The sequence below is a fragment of the Arvicola amphibius genome, chromosome 1 (assembly GCF_903992535.2).
Source record: "Arvicola amphibius chromosome 1, mArvAmp1.2, whole genome shotgun sequence".
NCBI classification, from domain to species: Eukaryota; Metazoa; Chordata; class Mammalia; order Rodentia; family Cricetidae; genus Arvicola; species Arvicola amphibius.
In genome coordinates this window covers 37,770,195-37,789,715 of record NC_052047.1, presented here as the reverse complement: position 1 = coordinate 37,789,715, position 19,521 = coordinate 37,770,195, and the positions used below count along the sequence as shown (strand labels likewise).

General features: G+C 48.4%; 1 protein-coding gene across 2 annotated transcripts in view; it reads left to right on the top strand.

Moving 5' to 3' along the window:
- Klf3 (Kruppel like factor 3) overlaps positions 1–19,521 on the top strand; it is a 29,559-nt gene that overhangs the window by 6,181 nt on the left and 3,857 nt on the right. The window contains exons 1-5 of one of the 2 annotated variants that reach the window (XM_038328957.1): positions 2,804–3,021; positions 7,078–7,173; positions 12,732–13,215; positions 13,763–13,913; positions 17,917–18,077. In XM_038328957.1, coding sequence (XP_038184885.1) covers positions 7,117–7,173; positions 12,732–13,215; positions 13,763–13,913; positions 17,917–18,077 — 853 coding nt within the window. In that variant the 5' untranslated portion in view covers positions 2,804–3,021; positions 7,078–7,116. Of the gene's footprint in view, positions 1–2,803; positions 3,022–7,077; positions 7,174–12,731; positions 13,216–13,762; positions 13,914–17,916; positions 18,078–19,521 lie in introns of those variants that run through there. The other variant, XM_038328965.1, reaches the window with a different exon arrangement.

Sequence of the window (19,521 nt, the reverse complement as noted above, 5' to 3'; positions counted from 1 at the left end):
CTCCGTATTGGGGAGTGACCCCAGGGTGAGGTGATTCCACCCAAAGATGGCTCCCTCCGCCCAGGCTCTGCATAACAGAAAGCCCAGGTCTGAAAACAGGCACACTTTGGTTCTTGGCTGCCTTTCCACCAATGTGGACGCATCACCTCACCTCTTCCTCCATTTCCTCATTTCTAAATGGGGATGGAGGCCTGACCCCTCCACCTCGGTACAGTTACTGTGAGGATTTCCGTATTTACTTGGGTAAAGCTGCCAATTTTTTTTTCTCAGCAGTTTTATGGGCCAATTGCAGGTGCTTTGGCTAGCAAGAATAATAACCGAATTTGGGACCTTTAGAATATGGCTTTTGATCTTGTGTCCAGATGTGCTTAGAAAGAAGGGGCAGGCAGCCAGTGCCAGGTGGAGGGGTTAAAATCATTCCGGTTGGCTGCTGTAAGGTCGGCACTGAGTCCCATGTTCCCCAAGGACCAGTCTCATAGCGTGCAGTCCCGTCTGTAGTGGCGGTCGAGTGGTGTGCCGCATGGCCAGCCTGGAAGTCCGTGACTTGGCTCCCCGGCTGTGGGATCCTCACCTGCCAAGTGTTTTCATCTGTGAGGTGAGAAGGCTGTTCCCACTCAAGGCGTGACATGACATCCATGAGCAAAGGACAGGACATCCGTCATGAACGTGGTGGGGACCAGCAGGGCGGACGCATCCCGTAGCTTTTGTTTGCATTGGTCAACAACAGTAGTCCTCTCTGGTTTTGAGACAGGGTCTTTCTGTGTGGCCCAGGCTGGGGTCAGATATGTAAGAATTTCTGTGATTCCGCCTGAGACTGGGAATGTCAGCATTTGCCAGCAAACCAGGCAGAAGTATCATAAAAAAAAAAAAAAAAAAAAAAAAAGTTGGCCCACACAACCCTTCACCTATAGCTGCCTCCTTCACCTCCCCTCTCTTAACTGTTCTGGTTTAGATTTTCAGAGCCCTTAACACCAGGCTTATTTAAAAGGCCTCCATGGGTGGGCAAGAAAAAGAAGTTTGAAGGTGGCAGCGGTGAGGTCTCCCCGAGACTGGATAGGCTGGAGTGAGGTGAGGGGCAGTCACTTCTTAAGGAAGTTTTGATCATTAATTTCCTGTAGGGCTGGGCCCTCCCTCACCCTTGGAACAGGCTTGGAACATTTGGAGTGTGCTCCGAAGGACAAGCCTGCAGGAGACCTACTCAAGGCTTGGCCGCTTGCAATTAATATTACTGGGGGGAGGGGTGGCTTGTTTTGTTGTTAGCTCCTTGGGCCTGACATAGAAAGAAACATCCTTGTTTTTTTCATTCTCCCTTGGAAAGAGGGAGGGAGCCTCCTAAAGTGTGGAGAGGCACCTGCCTGGACCCTTCTGGTGGTGCCGGGAGACACACCCAGCTTGTCTAGGTAAGAGGCGGCCAACCTGGATGTATTAGGGACCAGTCAGCTGGCCACATAGGGAGGCCTTCAGCAGGTCTTTGAAGAATTAGGCGGATTTAGATAAGCCGGAAGAGGAGGGGGCATTCCACACTGTTGCCCAGCGTCTGGGCCAAAAATGAACAAAAGCCTGGGATTGGGGGGGGGGGGGGCAGGGCCACTCGGGAGAGCCTGGGCTCGTTAGGAAGCTGGTGACAAGCACAGGCAGTATTGCCCCACCATGCAGCCCCAGGCTGCCCTGGGGAAGGGACCAGATGAGGTAGGGACCGGAGGCCAGGGGGCTGGGCTGCATTGCTGGGTTACAGACTCCCCGCAGGAGGCCGGAGGACCTGCCCCCCCTCCCCGCAGTGGTGGAGGTGGAGAGAAAAGGGGTGGGGCGGGGTTCACAGGTGACCTTAGGTTTCTATGGTGAAAGACCAGAAAATCAGGCAAATGGAAGGGAGGGAGGGGCAGCCCTTAGAGAGGGGACCAGGAGGAGGAGGGTTTGGTCTGGAGCCCTGTTTCCCCTTGCAGTGGTTGCAAGCGATTACTGGTTTGTGTTTACTCTTGAAGAGGAGGGCAGTTTCCCCTGCACAGTTTTGGGTCTGAAGGTGCAGCCCTCTGAGGTCAGCTTCAGTGGACACTCCATGCATCAGGAGCTACCCTCCCACCCCACCCCCCACACAGTTCTTTCTGGTTCTTTTTAAGATCCTTGCCATCCTTGCTCAGGCTGGAATTTCCAGGAACTGGCTGCAGCAAGGAGCCAGTCAGGTCCCTCCCAGCCTTCCCACTCCCTGTAGGGTGGGGCTGCATGGGTGGAGGCCCAGCAGGGTGGAGTGAGGTGGGTCTCCAAGTGATAGGGAGGCACCTTGTGAGCCAGCCAGAGGAGAGGCTGCACGGCCTCCCGCAGCCCTTCTGGACGTGATTATATAACACCTCACAGAGGAGAGCCGTGAGGGCTTACGAGGCCTTTGGAACTGTGTACACAGCGGGATTAGACATTATGGGTATTTTTCAGTTTAACTTTAGGTTGCTTGCCCTGAAAACTGAAACACCGACTTGCCAGGGAGCATGAAGGAGGAAAAAAAATGAAACCCAAGCACTAAACAGGTGCCCTTGAACTTGAGAGCTGCCCGAAGGGTAGTATAGGCTGGGATCTCCCAGCCCTACCCCTGCCGGAAGGGGGTGGTGTAGCGATGTTGAGGGGCTCTGCCGGCTTGTCACCTTACACCTGTGCTCATTTACATGCGAAGTCAATTGCTTCACCCGGTCTTTCCGAAGTACAGGGTGTGGGCAGAATCTTATCTGAAGCCATGTCCTGTTTGGACAAGTTGGACTCGCCCTGGCAACTCTCCATGGGGTGGAGCAGATGGGTGGAGGCAGAGAAGTGAAATTGGGTGGCCTGCCCTCCGAGGAGGAGGGCGGATTGTTTGCTCTCGGGATCATTATATTCCATCTGCAGCGAAATAATTCCCGGCTCTCTCCCTTTGACAAAACATGGTAATACAAACGTAATTTATGAGAGGTCAAGATTTGGAGCTATTCCGTGGGATTCTTTTCCAGTCAACAAGAGAAGACTGAGGTGGGCGGTGTGAAAGCGACACCCTTCCAGGTAGGTGCCGGCCAGCGCTAGCTCTCCTTAAGCTAGCCTCTGACTTGGGTGCCTGCTCCCGAGTCTCTGGCCCGGGCCTTTGCACAGCGCTCCCTGCCGTTCTACTCCCCGGGAGCATTCGAAGAGTTTGCTAAAGAAATTAAAGAAAGGTTTCCAGAGGAAGTTCAGCTCCGGGGACGCGCCTGCCCTCCTGGCAGGATACACAGAGCTCAGGTTTTGTCCCTAAGGTCCTTTGGAGAGGGACAGTGGGGGACCACTAGCTTACTTCCTCATTTGAAATTCAAACACTCAGCGGAGTGAAAAGGGCACTTGCTGACTGTTGCCTGTTGTCTAATGAGTCTGTTCTCCGTGCACCTGGCAGGGGTTCCCTTTGACGGAAGAGGATATTTGGGACAAACAAGCCTTGGGGTCAGGCTGGGTTGGGGAAGATAGTCGCATAGGGACCCTTTGAGGGTCTGAGGAAAGAAACACCGGCAAAGAACAGGGATAAAAAAAAAAAAAGAGTCAGGCAAATCTTGCTCTGTCTTCAGCAAACTGAGAAGTCTCGAAGCAGTTGTACAATGAGCTGTATCATTTCTAGAAGTCACTGAAATGGCTCGCCAGGTTTCTAATGTGGAATTCTACAGTTTTGTATGTTGACAGATATCTGACCCTTGATCCAGTCTAACCCTTGCAGTCAAAAGTAGACGCGTGGGTGGAGGGGGGTTGGGGGATTGGAAGGGACTTCACGTCCAATTGAAAAATCAGTTTTTACGGGCCCTTCCCTGAAAAATGACCCAGTTGTTCGAATTATGAAAAGTTATTTGGGTCAAAGTGATTTTCTGTATTGTTGATTTTTAAGTATTTCAGTAACTTAGTTTTGAAAATAAAAGGAGATTTTGCTGTTTTATCCTGTCATTGCTTAATTTAGATTGAGAGTTGAACGAAACAAAACAAAGATGTAAATGTGTGTTTGGGAAAACAAAAAAACAAAAATCCGCATTTGAGGCTCCTCATTCCTGCAATACCCACATAAAGTGGTTAATAGGATTCCTCAGCTTGGTTAAAACCCACAAGGTTTTAAAGACCCTGAGGCGGCACACGCCTGTCTTCTGCCAGTGTCTTAAGGCTCCAATGCCTGTATTAGTGCGCCACCTACTGGTTCTGTTGAAGATCGCTGCCAGTGTGGTAAAAGATTTCAGAATCCTTGTTTTAAAAATGAGCGTGGAGTGGTGGTGCCCATCCGTCATTCCAGCATTTAAAAAGGATACAGGAGTAACTGCAGAGCACAGCGCTGCATGAAGACCCCAGTTCTTATGGCCTTAGCTTCCTTTTTAGTGCATGGTTCAAATATTAACTTTAGTTCAAGTATGAAGGATTGAACCCAGGGCCTTTTGGTACTAGGCAAGCAATCTGCCTGCCAAGCGTTGCACCCCCTCTTTCCTGGTTCTTTACCAGAACCCCTAAAACCTAAAGCGGTGGCCAAGGCGATTGGTACAGAGCAGTGGTTGCTGCTGTTTTGAACAGGCAGCCTGATGTTAGTGCACTCCGCTTGCTTCCTGTCGTCTTCCCCCTTTGTGTCTTTAAACGTTTAACTACAGAGTTAATAAACATCGTCACATGGGTATGTGAAGCCAAAGCTAGCCTTTGCTCCTGACTCTCTTATGAGCCCTGGCTGGTCTTGAACTTGTGGCATCCTCCTGCCTCAGTATCATCCCGAGTGCTGAGATCTAAGCATATACCACCACACATGGGTCCCCAGAAGCTCTTGTTAACAGTCAAGGGGTCCAGGCACTTATCTTGCTTTATATATTGTTCCGGAGTTTGAGACCAATGGATCTGGTGTGCGTGCGTGTGCGTGTGCGTGCGTGTGTGATGTACCATGTATCCAGAAGTTGTGCACATCTGTTGAGGTGAGTAAGGAGAGGGGAAAGGATCCTACAACCTGAGACGAGGAGTATAATCTGTACCCTGCTTGTGAGAAGTATTGCCTCGGGGCTAGAAGTTGGAGGCCACAAAGCCAGCTCTCTTTGAAGCTGCTCAACTGTCTGACCTTATCAGTGTTCATAGAGGTGTCACCTGGCTTTATGGTTCCTAACCACACCAGGAGATGCTGCCCCTTCCTTCTCTAAGGCTTGGGGATCGGCAGGTCTTACAGCCCCACCCTTGAGTGTTGCTGCTAGATTAAGACTGCTTATTAGATACCAACACACAAAGAGGTTTTCTTTCTAATGAGATCACCCCTTTTTTTTGCTGTCAGTTTTTTTTTGTTGTTGTTGTTTGTTTGTTTGTTTTTGCTGGGATACTAAGAGGGTAGTGACACCGAGGACTTGAGCAACCTGGTGTCACATTGTGTTTGCAGATTATTATACATCCTAGGGTACCGGCCAGTGAGTGGGATGTCAGGGCCTTGTGGATGATATTTACATGAAAATCAAAAGAGGTTCCATTAAAGAGCTGAGGTTAGGAGCCATCTGGTACCATGTTCATGCTCATGTGAAGATGTCATAGTGTAAACTGCCAGAACACACGTGTGGTTGACTCTGAACACTGCATTCATGGGACCGTGAGGGTGGGACCTTCTCCGTACCATAATAGAAGATGCCAAGTCTCTGGAACCTGAAATTCTGTGTCTCTGTGTGGGTATGCGCTAGAGAGTGCAGGTGCCCATGGAGGCATGGAGAGGGCATTGGGTCCCCAATGACTGGAGGTACCAGTGGTTGGGAGCCACCCAAGATGGGTGCCAGGAACCGAACTCTAGGCTGATGCCAGAGCTGTGTGTATCCTTAGCCATCTGCGGCCTCTGTAGCCCAGGCTGGCCTCAAACTTGGGGCAGTCCTTCTCCCTGGGTCTCCCTAGTGCTTGGACTCACAGGCACGGCACTTTCTCAGGAGAGCCAGAGTGACCTGTGACCTTGAGTGACCTTGTCTCAAATCAAAGTCCTTCGCGGGTAACCCAGTTGGGACAGGTGAGGACCTGACGCAGCTGTGTCAAGTCCATGGCAGCCGCGCGGTGGTTCTGTGCAGCACACCGTGGTTACAAAGCAGAACAGGACGGAGTGACAGCAAGCTAATATGGGAAAGTGTGTGTGTGTGTGTGTGGAAGGGTATGCTTTAAGATCCAACTAGCTATTTCTCAAAGAAAGAACTGTAAATGGCAAATAAAAATGAAACCGGTTCAATCAGTAATGCTTTAACTCAAAGTCAAATGATTTATCATTTTGGATCCATCAAAAAGGAAGGAGAGAATTCTCCTTTAGAAAATTTGGTGTAAGAATTAAACTGTAGGGTACAGGTACAGAGAGGGTCAGCGCTGTCTGTAGTGGGGAACGTTTGGAGACGAAGGGTCCAGCAGCGTATTTATTATTTTATTCCTTTCTTTGTGTGTATGTGCACAAGCACACAAGGAGGTCAGAGGGCAACTTGCTCCTGCTCCGCGTGGGGTCTGGGGACTGAACTGTGGTCATCGGGCTTAGCAGCAGACGTGTTTGCCCGCCAAGCCGTCTCGTTGGCCCTTGTCTTGTGACTGAAAAGTGACGTTTCAGCCGATGTCCTCACACAGCAGTGTGGTGAGTCGGATGGTTTGAGCCCGCACTCATTACAACAAAGAAGAGTTTTTTCAATAAAGTGTCAAGTGACCATAAAGGCTCTTAACAGCGTGTGTACTACAGTCCCACTTGAAAGGGTTTGCAGGGTTAACACAGGGGTCACTGATGGCAGCTTCCGGGGTTCTTTCTCCCTGTGTTTTGCTGTGATGAGCGTGGGGGTGGGGTGGATCCTCTGCTGAGCTGCCCAGCAATGCCAAGCAAGGTTCCTGCCAGAAGAGGCTGTACATATTGTTCCAGAAATGTCAGGGTTTATGTAGTTGAGTAAGAAAGGCCGCTTCATCTAGTCCTGCCCGTGAGGACTGAGTTTAATTATATGAAGAGGCATCTTTGGTAGTAGGTAAGGCCAACAATCCGAGCCTTTCCAGAGGTGAGAGAGAGGTAGAGTGGAGAAAAGGGGCAAAGGGGTGTTTCGTTTTTCTTAGTTTGTGTGACCTTGGTGTTAAGACTGGGCGTGTCGTTTTGTTTTGCAGGCCAGAGATCAGAACACCCTAGAAGTCTCAACTAAAAGAATGCTCATGTTTGACCCCGTCCCTGTCAAGCAGGAGGCCATGGACCCTGTCTCTGTGGTGAGTTGCCCAAGACTGAGCTCTCTTAACTGATAACATTATGTGTTGTGTTGTTTCCTAAAGTGCTCCTTGTTTGACAGGCACTAGACAGGTGGCATTTCTCAAAAGCCCCCAGTAATAAACGAGGACCCATTTTCCACACCCCTAGATAGGGTCAACCACAGGCTGATCTGTTCACAGGGAAAGCAAGTTCACAAATACATGTGTAAAATACATTGAGGATAAAGTAATTAAGAAAAAAGAAAACAGTGTAGACAGAAGCCATATGGGGCTGAGGCTCTATGAGGGATGACTGAGGAGAAGCCAGCCAGAGAAAGGACTTGGCAGCGAGGCCAGAATCTTATTACATTTGGAATAGTCCGTGGCTGGGTGGGAATTACATCCGTGCTCTTCTTGTAAGCTTTAGCGCTAAGTTGTCCCCTCTGGTGAGCCAGGCCACAGTGCTGCGAGGCCACCAGTCCAGTCCTAGTGCCCTGGAGACGAGACATGGGTGACAAAGAGGGGCTGGCTTTTCAAACAAAAGGAGCAGTTTAGACATGAGAGGATGTGGTTTCGTGGATCCTGACTAACAAGGCGATGCTCCCGGTCTGTCTTGCTCTTTTCTTCCATGGGATTGGAAAATATTCACAAGGGGAAAATATCTTGGCCTGGATATGTATCTGAAGGCTGGGGCTGACACGCTTGCAAAATTAGATCATGCTTATGCTCTGGCTGTGGAAGATCTGCCAGAAATACTTATACCAGACACGGGGTCACTCTGAGGCGGCTGGAATGCAGTTACCATGGATATTACTAAGCCAGTGAGGTATTTCGAGAGTTGTCCGCAGTGAGGAGTGGAGCGAGAGCATCTTTGAGGAGATAGCATTTACATTCCAGCAGAGTGGCTACATAACGCAGCTCTCACGTGCCCGAATGGAATAGTGGAATAGTTGAACGGTTAAATCGCATTCATGGAAGAGCCGGACGTTTCTTCGGCAACTTCACGGCGCTGTCGTTCTGCCCCTTTCTCTCAGCTGTTGCAATGGTCAGCTTCCAGGAAAATGTGAAGATGGCCACGATTCTCCAGTTTTTAGCTGGAGAATATAATGTTCATCAATGGCGCGTGGCCATTGTTGATATATTTGACTGTACATCCAGTGTTCTCAATCAACCATGAAAAGTATACTCATGAGCCCAGTTGCAGCCGACATGAAGGCCCAGATTAGCAGATTGCTGTGAGATAGTTAGGTGCGCAGAAGATGCAACTTAACTGTGGCGGGAGGGGATAAAAGGAATTTTTATTTTTCTATGTGTTAGAATGCTGTAATTTGCTTTCTATTGCTGTGATAAACACCACGATCAAAAGCAACTTGGAGAGCAAACTGTTTCAGCCTACAGCTCCAGGCCGCACTCGGTCACTGAGGGGAAATCAGGGCAGGATCCTGAAGCAGAGACCTTGGAGGGATATTGCCCTGACCTAACTTAAGAGCTACTTTTGCTCAGGGATGCCACCTCCCATAGTGGACTGGGCCCTCTCACCTCAATCATTAGCCGAGAAAATGTCCCACAGACTTGCCTACAGGCCAGCTACAGAAGACGCGTTTCTCAGTTGGCGTCCCTCTTCCCAGGTCCCCTGACAAAACAACAACAACAAAAAAAAAACCCAAACATAACAAAGTTGAAATGTGTAAAAGTGATTTTTGTAATTAGTGCTTTTTCTCCTTCATGCGCTGGTGGTCAACTTCACCGGACACAGAATTAATTCCATTCCAGAGAGCTTCAGTCTGTGCTCTCAGGTCAGTTTCCCCTCCCCCACCCTCACAGGAGGAGGTGAAGATATCAAAAAGCACTTGTTACAGAGCACTGGGCCTTTGTAAGTTTGGTTGTGTTTCCTTTGAGACAGGGTCTTGCTGTGTATCCCATCCTGGCCCTGACTCATGGCAGTCCTCCTGCCTCGGCCTTCTGAGCACTAGGATTGAAGGCACGTGTACCACTATGCCAAGCTTGTAAGATTTTTACAAAGAAATTTTTCTCCCGTGTATTGGTATTTTGCCTACATATATGTATAAGTACATGCAATGCCTGAGGAGGCCAGAAGAGGACATTGGATCCCCTGGAACTGGTGTCACAGACAGTTGCGAGCTGCCGTGTGGGTGCTGGAAGCCAAATCTGGGTCTTCTGCAAGTGTTGTTAACTGCTGAGCCACCTCTCCGGCCTCCAGAATTTTTTTCTAAATCCTATCACAGAAGGCGTCATATTGTTGCTGTGTCTGTCCGTCTGTCTGTTGTCACTCCCCACCACCATCACCTTTTACCTTTTCAAAGAAAATCCTGGCCAGAGCAGTGTTCTTATTTGTAATTTTTGTCATAGTTTAGAGAAAGTGAGGAACTAGTGCTCTTCTCTTACTGAAATATAAACTCTGTTAAAGACTGCACACGACAGACAGGATGGCCTCCTGAAGAAGATTAAAAACTAGAGATTCTGATTCGGGCTATCAAATAAAATTGAAGAAAGAAAAATTGAAAAATATTTTTTACTCTTTTTCTAAATTCCCCTTGCAGCCCTCTTTTCTTTTTCTTTCCTGGTGACTTGTCTCCCAGCAGACTCCTTGTTCTCTGAGAGACACTTACACCACTCACTTCCCGAGCTCTGTCCCAGTAGCAACCCTTTGTGGTTTTCCTGGACCAGGTGGACAGAAAGCCTTCTCTGTTTGCCTCCGAACATTTGCTGAGCCCAGAGCAAGTGTTGATGAACATGCCACGCCTTCCGCCTTCCTGCGCCCAGAGCCCCACCTGTGGTCTGAGGACTAGCCCTGTCACAGATGCTCCCTTGTTTTCGTGTTCATCGGCAGCAGAGACTTCCTGTTCCTGCCACTGGTCCCACCCACTTACTGTCTTGTAAAGCGAACTCTCCAAAGCTGTTCCTAATAAAATATGACTCTGGAAATTCTCACTGTGTAAAGTAATAGTAAGACCCCTGGGAGAGTGCCCAAGCCTCTTTCTCCCCCACCCCCTCCCCACCGTCACCCCAATTCCTGTTTTGAACCCCCCTGTCTTCAAGAATCACAAGTATTGGCATTATCCTAAGCCTCTCCTGGAGACCGATTAATTTATCCCAGACATCCAGACATGAAGTGCCTATGAAGCTCTTGCCTCCTGCTCCAGTGACAAGCGGCAGTCAGCAAATCTACACATGTAGCAGAGGTGTGGACATTGTGGTGTGCATTTCACGGGGAGAAGAACACCTAGGGCTGGGGTAGACCGTTTCTGTGTCTCATCTTTGGATAGCTGTGTTGCAGAAGATGAAGTAGGAGGACATTGGGCTTCCATTCATGCCTGCCAATGGCCAGAGAAGAATTTTCTGTTCCAGCACTTGCCACTGCTGTGTATTTGGGACCTATGGAGCCACGTCTGTGTATGACCTTAGAAGACAGGAGTCATCTAAACCAGAGGGCAAGTGGCTTAGTGGGGCTTCCAGCTCAAGCCATACCTGACGTGCATCTGTTTTTACAGTGCATGCCACATGGGTGTCAGCCTCTGCAGTAGGCTGTGTGGTCCACCCAAATAAAGTAGAGAAGATTCTAGAACTTGTCAGTGAGCCAACTGGAAGGACCATGGCTCTTCGACCTTTTTTGAGGCAGCCGTACTGGAAATAGTTGATTATATACTCAAGGTTGAGTGTCCAAAAGTACCTCCCTGCACTTATCCTGGAACCTAAAGTACAGAGGACAGGGATGTTCATTTGTGTTCGGCGTATATAAAAATGCAAAGTGTGTATTAGACTCCGCCTGGTGTGTGGTTTTTTTCTTCCTTGACAACTTTGCAGACCCTGAGGGTAGTAGTAAATTTGCAAATCCCCCAGGTTCTGCCTGTGGTCCGTTTGTCTTAAATTCATGCCACGGTGACAACGATGGAAGTTGGAAGTATTGTCCTCATTTTGCTCCCTGTTGAGCTGCCAGCAACTGTGGGCCTTAAAAATCTCGGTCACCGGGAGGTCTCGGAAGAACAGGGCTGGAAATCAGAAGGATTCTGCTCTACAGTGGAGAAACTCACGGCTGCCCTCCATTTCACGAGGCTCTGCCTCCTACCAGAGCTGTGTCCTTTGGAAAATTAAATAAAGTATATGTAACTTCTTAGTTACTGAGATTCTCTTTGTGCATAATGTCTCATTTTTTTTTAAGTGGACCTCATGCTTCTTTTAATAGTACCTATTTTAATTAAATACACTTCGTGTTTATGTTGCTGTGTAACTTGGACCTCTTCTTGTGTTATACTTGGGTATGGCTAGTTCTAAAGAAGGAAAGAGCTGTGTAGGCTGGTGGAGACCAACGCTTGAGAGGCAAAGGCAGGAGGATTGCTACAACCTGGACTGTGGAGTTAGATCCTTAAAAATCCACAAAGCAAAACAAAAATACAATTTTAAATTTTCAGTGACTAAGAAGTGGGAAGAGTGCACGGGTTGTCGTTACTCAACCCTCTGCCCCTAGCCAAAACCTGTGTCCTGGTCTTCCTGGATTTATTCCTTTGTCTGTTCTGCACAATACTGATAGTTTTTTTTTTTTCCATCTTTCAGCTAATCTTTTGCTTTTTAATCTCTGTCATTTAGGGCTTTGCTTTAAAAAAAAAAAAAGTGACTTCCCCCAGATCAGTAGAAATCGCTGAGTTACACAGGTAATAAGAGTAAAGAAGGGCAGAATACAACCACACATGATCATAAAGCAATGGAGAGGTGGCTCAGCGTCTAAAAGTGCTTGCTGCTCCTCCAGAAACCTCAGTCGGGCTTGTATATCAGGTGGCTCCCACCCATCTCTTATTCCAGCTCCCAGACATCCCATGTCTCAAGCACACACCTACCTGTAGATACACGCTTGCACATAATTCACAGTAATAACAATAATGACAAATTAATCTCTTTAAAGGTTAAGGGGAGGGGAGAGAGAAAAGAAAAGGAAAGAAAGTGACACCAGAACCAGTGACTTTAGTCTCATTGCCTGGTCCCCTATTCCTGGGTCATTTGAAGGCATTAGGTCCAGAATGGTATTTCGATAAGGGCGAACAGTTGTGGTTCATAGACACGCAGAGATTCTGCATGCCTGGGCCTAGTGAAGAAAGGGTGTAATTCCAGGAATAATCCCAGTCAAAGCCATGGCAGGGAGGCTCAGAAGGAACAGTGTGTTGGCATGGGGCGCATACCATAATCCCAGCACCATGAAGGCAGAGGCAAGTGGATCTCTGAGTTCGAGGCCAACCTGGTCTACATAGTGAGTTCCAAGCTAGCCAGGGGTACACAGTGAGACTGTCTCGAAAAGAAAGGTCATCAGAAAAGCAGCAGGTCGTATGGTTCGGCCTGTCCTTGGTGGCAGCAGTGTTGTTCTTGGGAAGGCCGCAAGTCTTTGGTGATGCAGACAAGCCACTTTAGAACGCATCCAGGCAGGTTTGGCCTTCAGACTGAACATGAAAACATAGCGTTCAGTTCTCTCTGGGGCCCAATAACCTAATTTATAGCATTTGCTAAACCTTCCCCCAAAGGTATGTCTCTTTACACTTTTCCTTTTTTTTTTTTTTTCTCATTTCTGATAGTCCTACCCATCGAATTATATAGAATCGATAAAACCCAACAAATATGGGGTCATTTACTCCACGCCCTTACCGGACAAGTTCTTCCCGACCCCAGAAGGCCTTACTCACGGGATCCAGATGGAACCAGTGGACCTCACTGTGAACAAGCGGGGCTCTCCACCCTCCGCTGGCAGTTCTCCCTCCTCCCTCAAGTTTCCGTCGCACCGGAGAGCGTCACCTGTGCTGAGCATGCCGCCCTCCAGCCCGCCCATTAAGAAATACTCGCCCCCTTCTCCTGGAGTGCAGCCCTTCAGCATGCCGCTGTCCATGCCGCCGGTGATGGCGGCTGCGCTGACCAGACATGGAATCCGGAGCCCTGGCATCCTCCCCGTCATCCAGCCCGTCGTGGTGCAGCCTGTCCCTTTCATGTACACCAGCCACCTCCAGCAGCCGCTCATGGTCTCTTTGTCGGAAGAGATGGACAATTCAAACAGTAGCTTGCAAGGTAAAATCTGCTGTGCCCTTGCACTGGGGACCTGCTTAGTAGACCGCGTTTCCCTCGGGAGTCTGGTGAGGCCTCTAGGCAGAGCTGTCACGTTCTCAGAAGGATCAGCTGCCCCTTGGCAACTCCTTCTGCTTTGTTTTGAACTGTTGATATTGAGAAAAGGTCCAGTCATTAGTTACTTTCACAGTGTACGCTACACTTTGATTTACTGAGTGCCAGCATGGTTCTGGGAACAAAAGGGACTTAAGTACTTTCTGATCCTGCTGCTAATGGCTCTTAAGAGGCACCTAGTACCAGCCATAGACTGGGGACTAAAGGTAGGGATCGTCAGGCTTTGTAAGGAAGAGTCATCTTGAAGTACAGGGCCCTCTCTCTGCTTCAGAAGAAGTAAGGATCCCTCACAAATTGAGCCCTGCTGTATTTAACCCTATCCAGAGAAGAAATATGCATATGTAAGTGTAGTTGCTAGAAGCCAGGCAGTGAGCTTTAAAGCTGAAATTGATACATCATATGTAGAATGATTTTTTTTTCTATTTTTATTTTTTAGTACCTGTAATTGAATCCTATGAGAAGCCCATATTACAGAAAAAAATTAAAATAGAACCTGGAATTGAACCACAGAGGACAGACTATTACCCTGAAGAAATGTCACCCCCTTTAATGAACTCAGTGTCCCCCCCGCAAGCGTTGTTGCAAGAGTAAGTATCCTTAGGTGTGCCTGGAGTTTTAGTAGTGCCATGCACCTGGGGACCTGGAATGGAATTGCAAACCTAGAATGTGCTGTGGATGACCAGGGACATCCTGTGTTGTGGTGTCACTGGGTGGCGCCTCTGTAACAATGGTCAAGACAGTCTCCAGGAACAGCACGAACCACATCTCCGGCAGTGTGGCAACTTCAGCAGATGGGTCCCCCCCAAGGTGGCCACATGAATCTTTTTTTTTTCATCCATCTGGAAAACACATATTTAGTGTTCTCACGAAGATTGGATTTGATGCTCACATCAGCTTGAGTCCCAAAATGTTTTTATGTGTCAAACAGAATCCATCCCCCTCCCCACAGCTGCCACTTCAAATGTAATTTAGTGTGTCTATTATCGAAAAATTAGCTTCTGTTAAAATCTTCAGGCCAACCACAGTGTTGGCCATAGAAGGTTTCCATGCAGCTCAGAGCAGCTCAATGCTAAAGGACACCTTTGCGTCGCGTCTTTAATCATAGCTGCTGTGGAGCCTCCCCTCACGTGCAGAACTGCAGCCGAGTAGGAAGGCTGTCTGCCCTGACCAGCATCTGAGCATGTGCTCGGACAGGACGATAAAGTACATGGTGAAGTCACAGCATTTATGGCTTCACCGCTGGGGTGAGCAGTCTCTGAGGAGATGACCTTTGACCCTGGGGCTGTGCTTCAGCCTGTGTGGGACCATAGGCTAATGCCCACCCCACATCCTCTGCTTTTGTTTATTGTGATTACTCTTGTACGGCCTCCGTGCTATAGTACTTCTGCATTGGGTCACCTGTCAGCCTCCAGGGCCACAGCCCCTGTCCCTTAGGGTCCCTTCCATCATCCTTCTCCCACGTCACCTTTTCCCTGGCTTTGGTGAATGTTTCGCCCACCTTCCCTGTCTGTCACCTCAACCTGTGAGTTCTCTGGCTTTCAGCAGCTGTCCTGGTGACGTCCGACCTTCAGTCGTACCCACCTTTGACTGGTGTGGCTTTCCTAGTGGCTCAGGTGTGAACACCACACTGAGGGATGCTGGCGTAGATAGTCCCTAACAGATACAAAAGGGCAGCTCCTCAACGCCCCAGCTGCAGCATCAGACAAAGAAAGTATCTCCGGAGCCTTTGCTTTAATTTTTTACACTTGTCTAGTGCTTCCCCTTAAGAGTTCGGTGGTAGGGGTTTTGTCTGCTTTTTAAAAGATGGGGTCTCGGTAGGTAGCCCAGGCTGACCTTATTCATGGGCCACCTGCCTCAGCCTCCTGAGTGCCGGGGTTGCGGGCACGCATCATCATGCCCGCCTCCGAGTGTTTCAAGAGAGCCCCTTTATTCAGAGTGCATAGAGAACTGGTGAGCACCCACAGTACTTAAGGCACCCACAGTCCTGCTCTTGACCAGGGGACCCGCTTCAACCCACTGTGTCTCTCCGGGTATTCTCCCTGCCAAAACTGACCAGCAGCAGAGGGCTAAGTCTAAAGTCTTAGGAACGAAAATGTGAGGATTTGAAAGCAGCCTTTAAATGCAGTATTTAAATGCTTTAAATACTGTTTCCAGCTAGGTGTGATAACCCATGCCTCTGATTGCAGCCTTTGGGAGGAAGAGGCAGGAGGGTCAGGCTTTTAAGTCAACCTGGGGCTTACATGAGACCTGTCTCAAGTAGACGTGCATAATTTTTTTCTTTCCTTTTTCAAGTAATATTCCTTTAGTGATCTTACTGCTAGATGCTTTTAAATGCTTAATGAGTAATACACTTATTTAAGATGACCTAATCCTCAAAAAAAAAAAAAATCTGTAGATTAGCCACAGCGGAGCATGCACTCTGGCTAATTCTTTCTCAGATGGGATTAAGTAATGCCTTGGAGTGGGCCCAGTAGCAGCCCACATAGGACACATTAGCCAGGCAAGGATCATTCGAAGCCTGGTGCCTGGAACACTGCAGAGACACAGGCACCCAGCAACACTGGCCCAGAAGCCCTGCTGCCTGGCCGTGGCCTTCCCATCTTAGAAAGGCATTTGTCCAATCTAGGATTTCAGCCGTAGGGCCATTTTTAAATGCACTCAAGGGTATGCCCAAAATGCTGCATTTAGAACAGAAAACTGAAGGGTGGGTGTGAGAACATAAACTTAAGGGCAATTTAGCTCCTAGCAAGTATCTGGCACATGATAGTTGTATGGTTGTATGACCCCAGAGGATATCTTTAAAAAAGATGAGTGGGAAGCCAAAGAGTATGAGATTCCCGGGACCCCTACTCTCAGCCAGTGCCCTCAGCCTCATGCTGCCGCCCTTTCCAGTAGACCCTAACTTGATATTCCTTAAAGTGGCTAGAAAACGCCACGTGATTGGACAGCTGTGAGGGACAGAGGGAAGGGGACTTCTGAACAGAATCCTGGCCGCTCACTGGCAGTCATGTGGCCTCTGGCATACACACTGTCCTGTGGTTCTCTGAGTCGTCGTTGATAGTGGCTTTCCCGCAGCCTTTTTAGTTGGTAGCATCATCCTCATCGCACAGATGAAATTGAGGTACAGAGGCGATAGTGACATTGGGGAAAGCAGTCATAATTACTTACCATGCTGAAATGAGCTAGCTTCTCAACCTATACAACCCAGATTTCTAAAGCCACTTGACGTGGGCTCTCGTCGGATCCCAGACACAGGATAGAGTTCACCACTGTGTCTTCTTTAGCACTTTCCCCGAGGGGAAAAAAAAACAAGAAAACTCCAAATACACCTTAGGTCCATTTATCTGTCTCCCAGGCATCCGGGTAAGGTTTAAAGTACTGATGTAAGGAAGGAAGGCCACATAAACCAAACCCACCTAATTATTTACTAGTCTCCTATTAACACATCTTAAGTTGAAAAGAAGTATGTTCAGTTTTTTTGAGCCTCAAAAATACTTTTGCAGGCACCCCTTAATTCCCTCAATAGTATTTCAGAATCGTGAGAAATCGTCCTTTTACCCCCTTATTCTTTATTTTTTTTACCCCCTCCCCCACACACAAATCATGTGTGCATCATTTAGACTATTTTAGGACCCGGAGATTCTAACTGAGCAGCGCCTTTACTCCCTGTTAGTGGACAGCTGCAAATGCTTGCATCCGCTAGGTCACTGCCGAGGAGCAAGCGCATGGGTGGGTGACAGGCCGCAGGAAGGACTTGGGAAACATACCCACTTTTTCCCATTTGCCCTTGCTCTCTGTCGGCCTCCTTTCTGGCACGGAAACACTTGGTAGTCATGGCGAGCCGGTGTGGCTTAAGAACCCTTGGGCAGGTGCGAGAGAGGTTAAGGTTCGGAGGGCATGAGGTATCCCATCCCCACCTCACTGATGACCGCTGGAGCCTCCATCGCGCAGGAACTACCGAGGCGCGGAAAGAATGCGCTTTAGACAGCAGTTACAGACGCCTTTGAAAATTAAACGTGAGACAGTAATCATTAAAAGAGACATTAAGAGAAAGGCTAGGACATAGATCTGTCAAGCAGTGTGTTTGCCGAAGAAGCAGGGATTTGACTGTTTACATTTTTTTTTTCCTGCGAGAAAAATGGAAATCAGGCAGCCTGTGGGAACGGCCGGGCCGTGCGGTGCAGAGAAGGAAGGAGCACAGTCCTTCCGACAGCTGCAGAGCCTCTCCCGCACGGGGCACTTCCTCGAGCGGAGCACCTAACCTTCTTGCTGTCGTTACTTATCTCCGTGTCTGTCTCCCCCTAGAGTGTGAGCTCCTCGAGGGCAGGAACCCTGTTTTTATTCATCTTTGTATCCCGGTGCCAAGCACAGTGCCTGGCTCATGGTAGGTGCTCGCTACGTGTTTGTTGAATGAACATAGCAGTGCTTCCTGGGTTGAACAGCTAATTCCTTTTATTGTTCTTATTTTATATTTTGTTGGGGGTTTTCGTTTGTTTCTGCCCGATGTCGTAAGTGCTTTTTGGTTGTTAGTAGACTGAAGGAAGGAAAGCGCCGTCACTCAGTGTTTTGCATTTAACTTGGCTTTGGTAGGAACCATCCTTCGGTCATAGTGCAGCCCGGGAAGAGACCTCTGCCTGTGGAGTCCCCGGATACCCAAAGGAAGCGGAGGATACACAGATGCGACTACGAGGGGTGCAACAAAGTCTACACTAAGAGCTCGCACTTGAAAGCACACAGAAGAACTCACACAGGTAGGAGAAACATCCGCACTCTCGCACGCTGCTAAAGCCTGTCAATCTGGCATTCCAAACGCTCTGCGAGTATAGGGATTTTTCTTTCTTTCTTTCTTTTTTGCTCTTTTGTGTGGTAAGGCTGCTCTTGGCTTGAGCCCTTCGGGTGGACGGTGCAGTCTTAACAGTGATTTGCTGCATGACCCTTGTGTAGAATGCAATTGTTTTTCTGAGTCTGGTGGGTCATTCTCATCAGGGAATACTCACAGAGAGGAATCTGGGGTTCAGTACAGAAAAACAGCATTGGTTTTCAGCGAGTCCTGAGGAGGAGGAGGAGGTGGCAGAGGAAGCTGTATTGGGGCCGGGAGGGGGGGTCCCAAACAGCAATTGGCAGGTCAGCACTAGGCATGAATGGGACCAGAGGGGTGGAGCTTCAGGTCGTCCTGTCTAAAATCAAAGCAGTATTGAGTCTTTGGATTCAGACATAGGTGTGTATGGGCTGATTAGCAAAATAGAGCCTCCAGGCCCCAAAACTTAATACCAAGCTTTCTAGAGACAAGAGTCACTAAACAGGGATGAATTCGCCACCCGCTGTGACCTGGGTGTACCTTACTCTACTCACAGCCTGAAGGCAACTCGTATATGGCATTTTCCCCCACTCTGAGCTTTGATGCCACCAGGAGAACTTCTGCTATGAAAGACTTGCACAGCGTGGCAGATTTTAGAGCAATGGTTCTCAGCCTTCCCAACGCTGTGGCCCTTTAATACAGTTCCTCATGTCATGGTGACCCCCAGTGTAGAATTATTTTTGTTGCTACTTCATAACTGTCGTTTTGCTACTGCTGTGAATCATAATGTAAATATCTTGTGTTTTATGATGGTCTCAGGTGACTCCTGAGAGGGTCGCAACCTGCAGGTTGAGAAACGCTGCTTTATAGTGTTGTGAATTTCCTATCAGGGGTGGCCAACTTGAATTACTGACTTTAATTCAATAAGGTCACCAGGAAGCAGTGTTTATCGGTGAGGATCTTCATTCTGGCTCTCACTAGCATTTTCCCACAAGGGCCTTCCTGTGAGTGGTGGCTACAGGAAGAGGTATAGAAGGTAGAGAAAACTTCTGATGTTAATACATAGGGGCTTGGTATCACTGTCAGGAAATAAATAAGAAAATAGGATGTCAAATTCTTTAGCAGGTATTTTGATTGATAGGAACTTTATAGTTTTAGAAAACTATGGAAAAGCATAAGAAAAACTCAGAAGCTTCCAGTGGACCATGGACCGTTTAATCTCCCAAGGGTTTAGGGCTTGGAGACCTAAAGATGCAGAATCCTGCTCCATGCTCGTCCCCGGAATGGTTCTTCCTGCCTTAAGAATTCTTTAGGTCCTACCCCCATTCTTTTTCTTTGCTTTTCCATGGAGGATACGCTTGCTCCATGCTTTCCTATAGTGACTGTATTATTGGCTT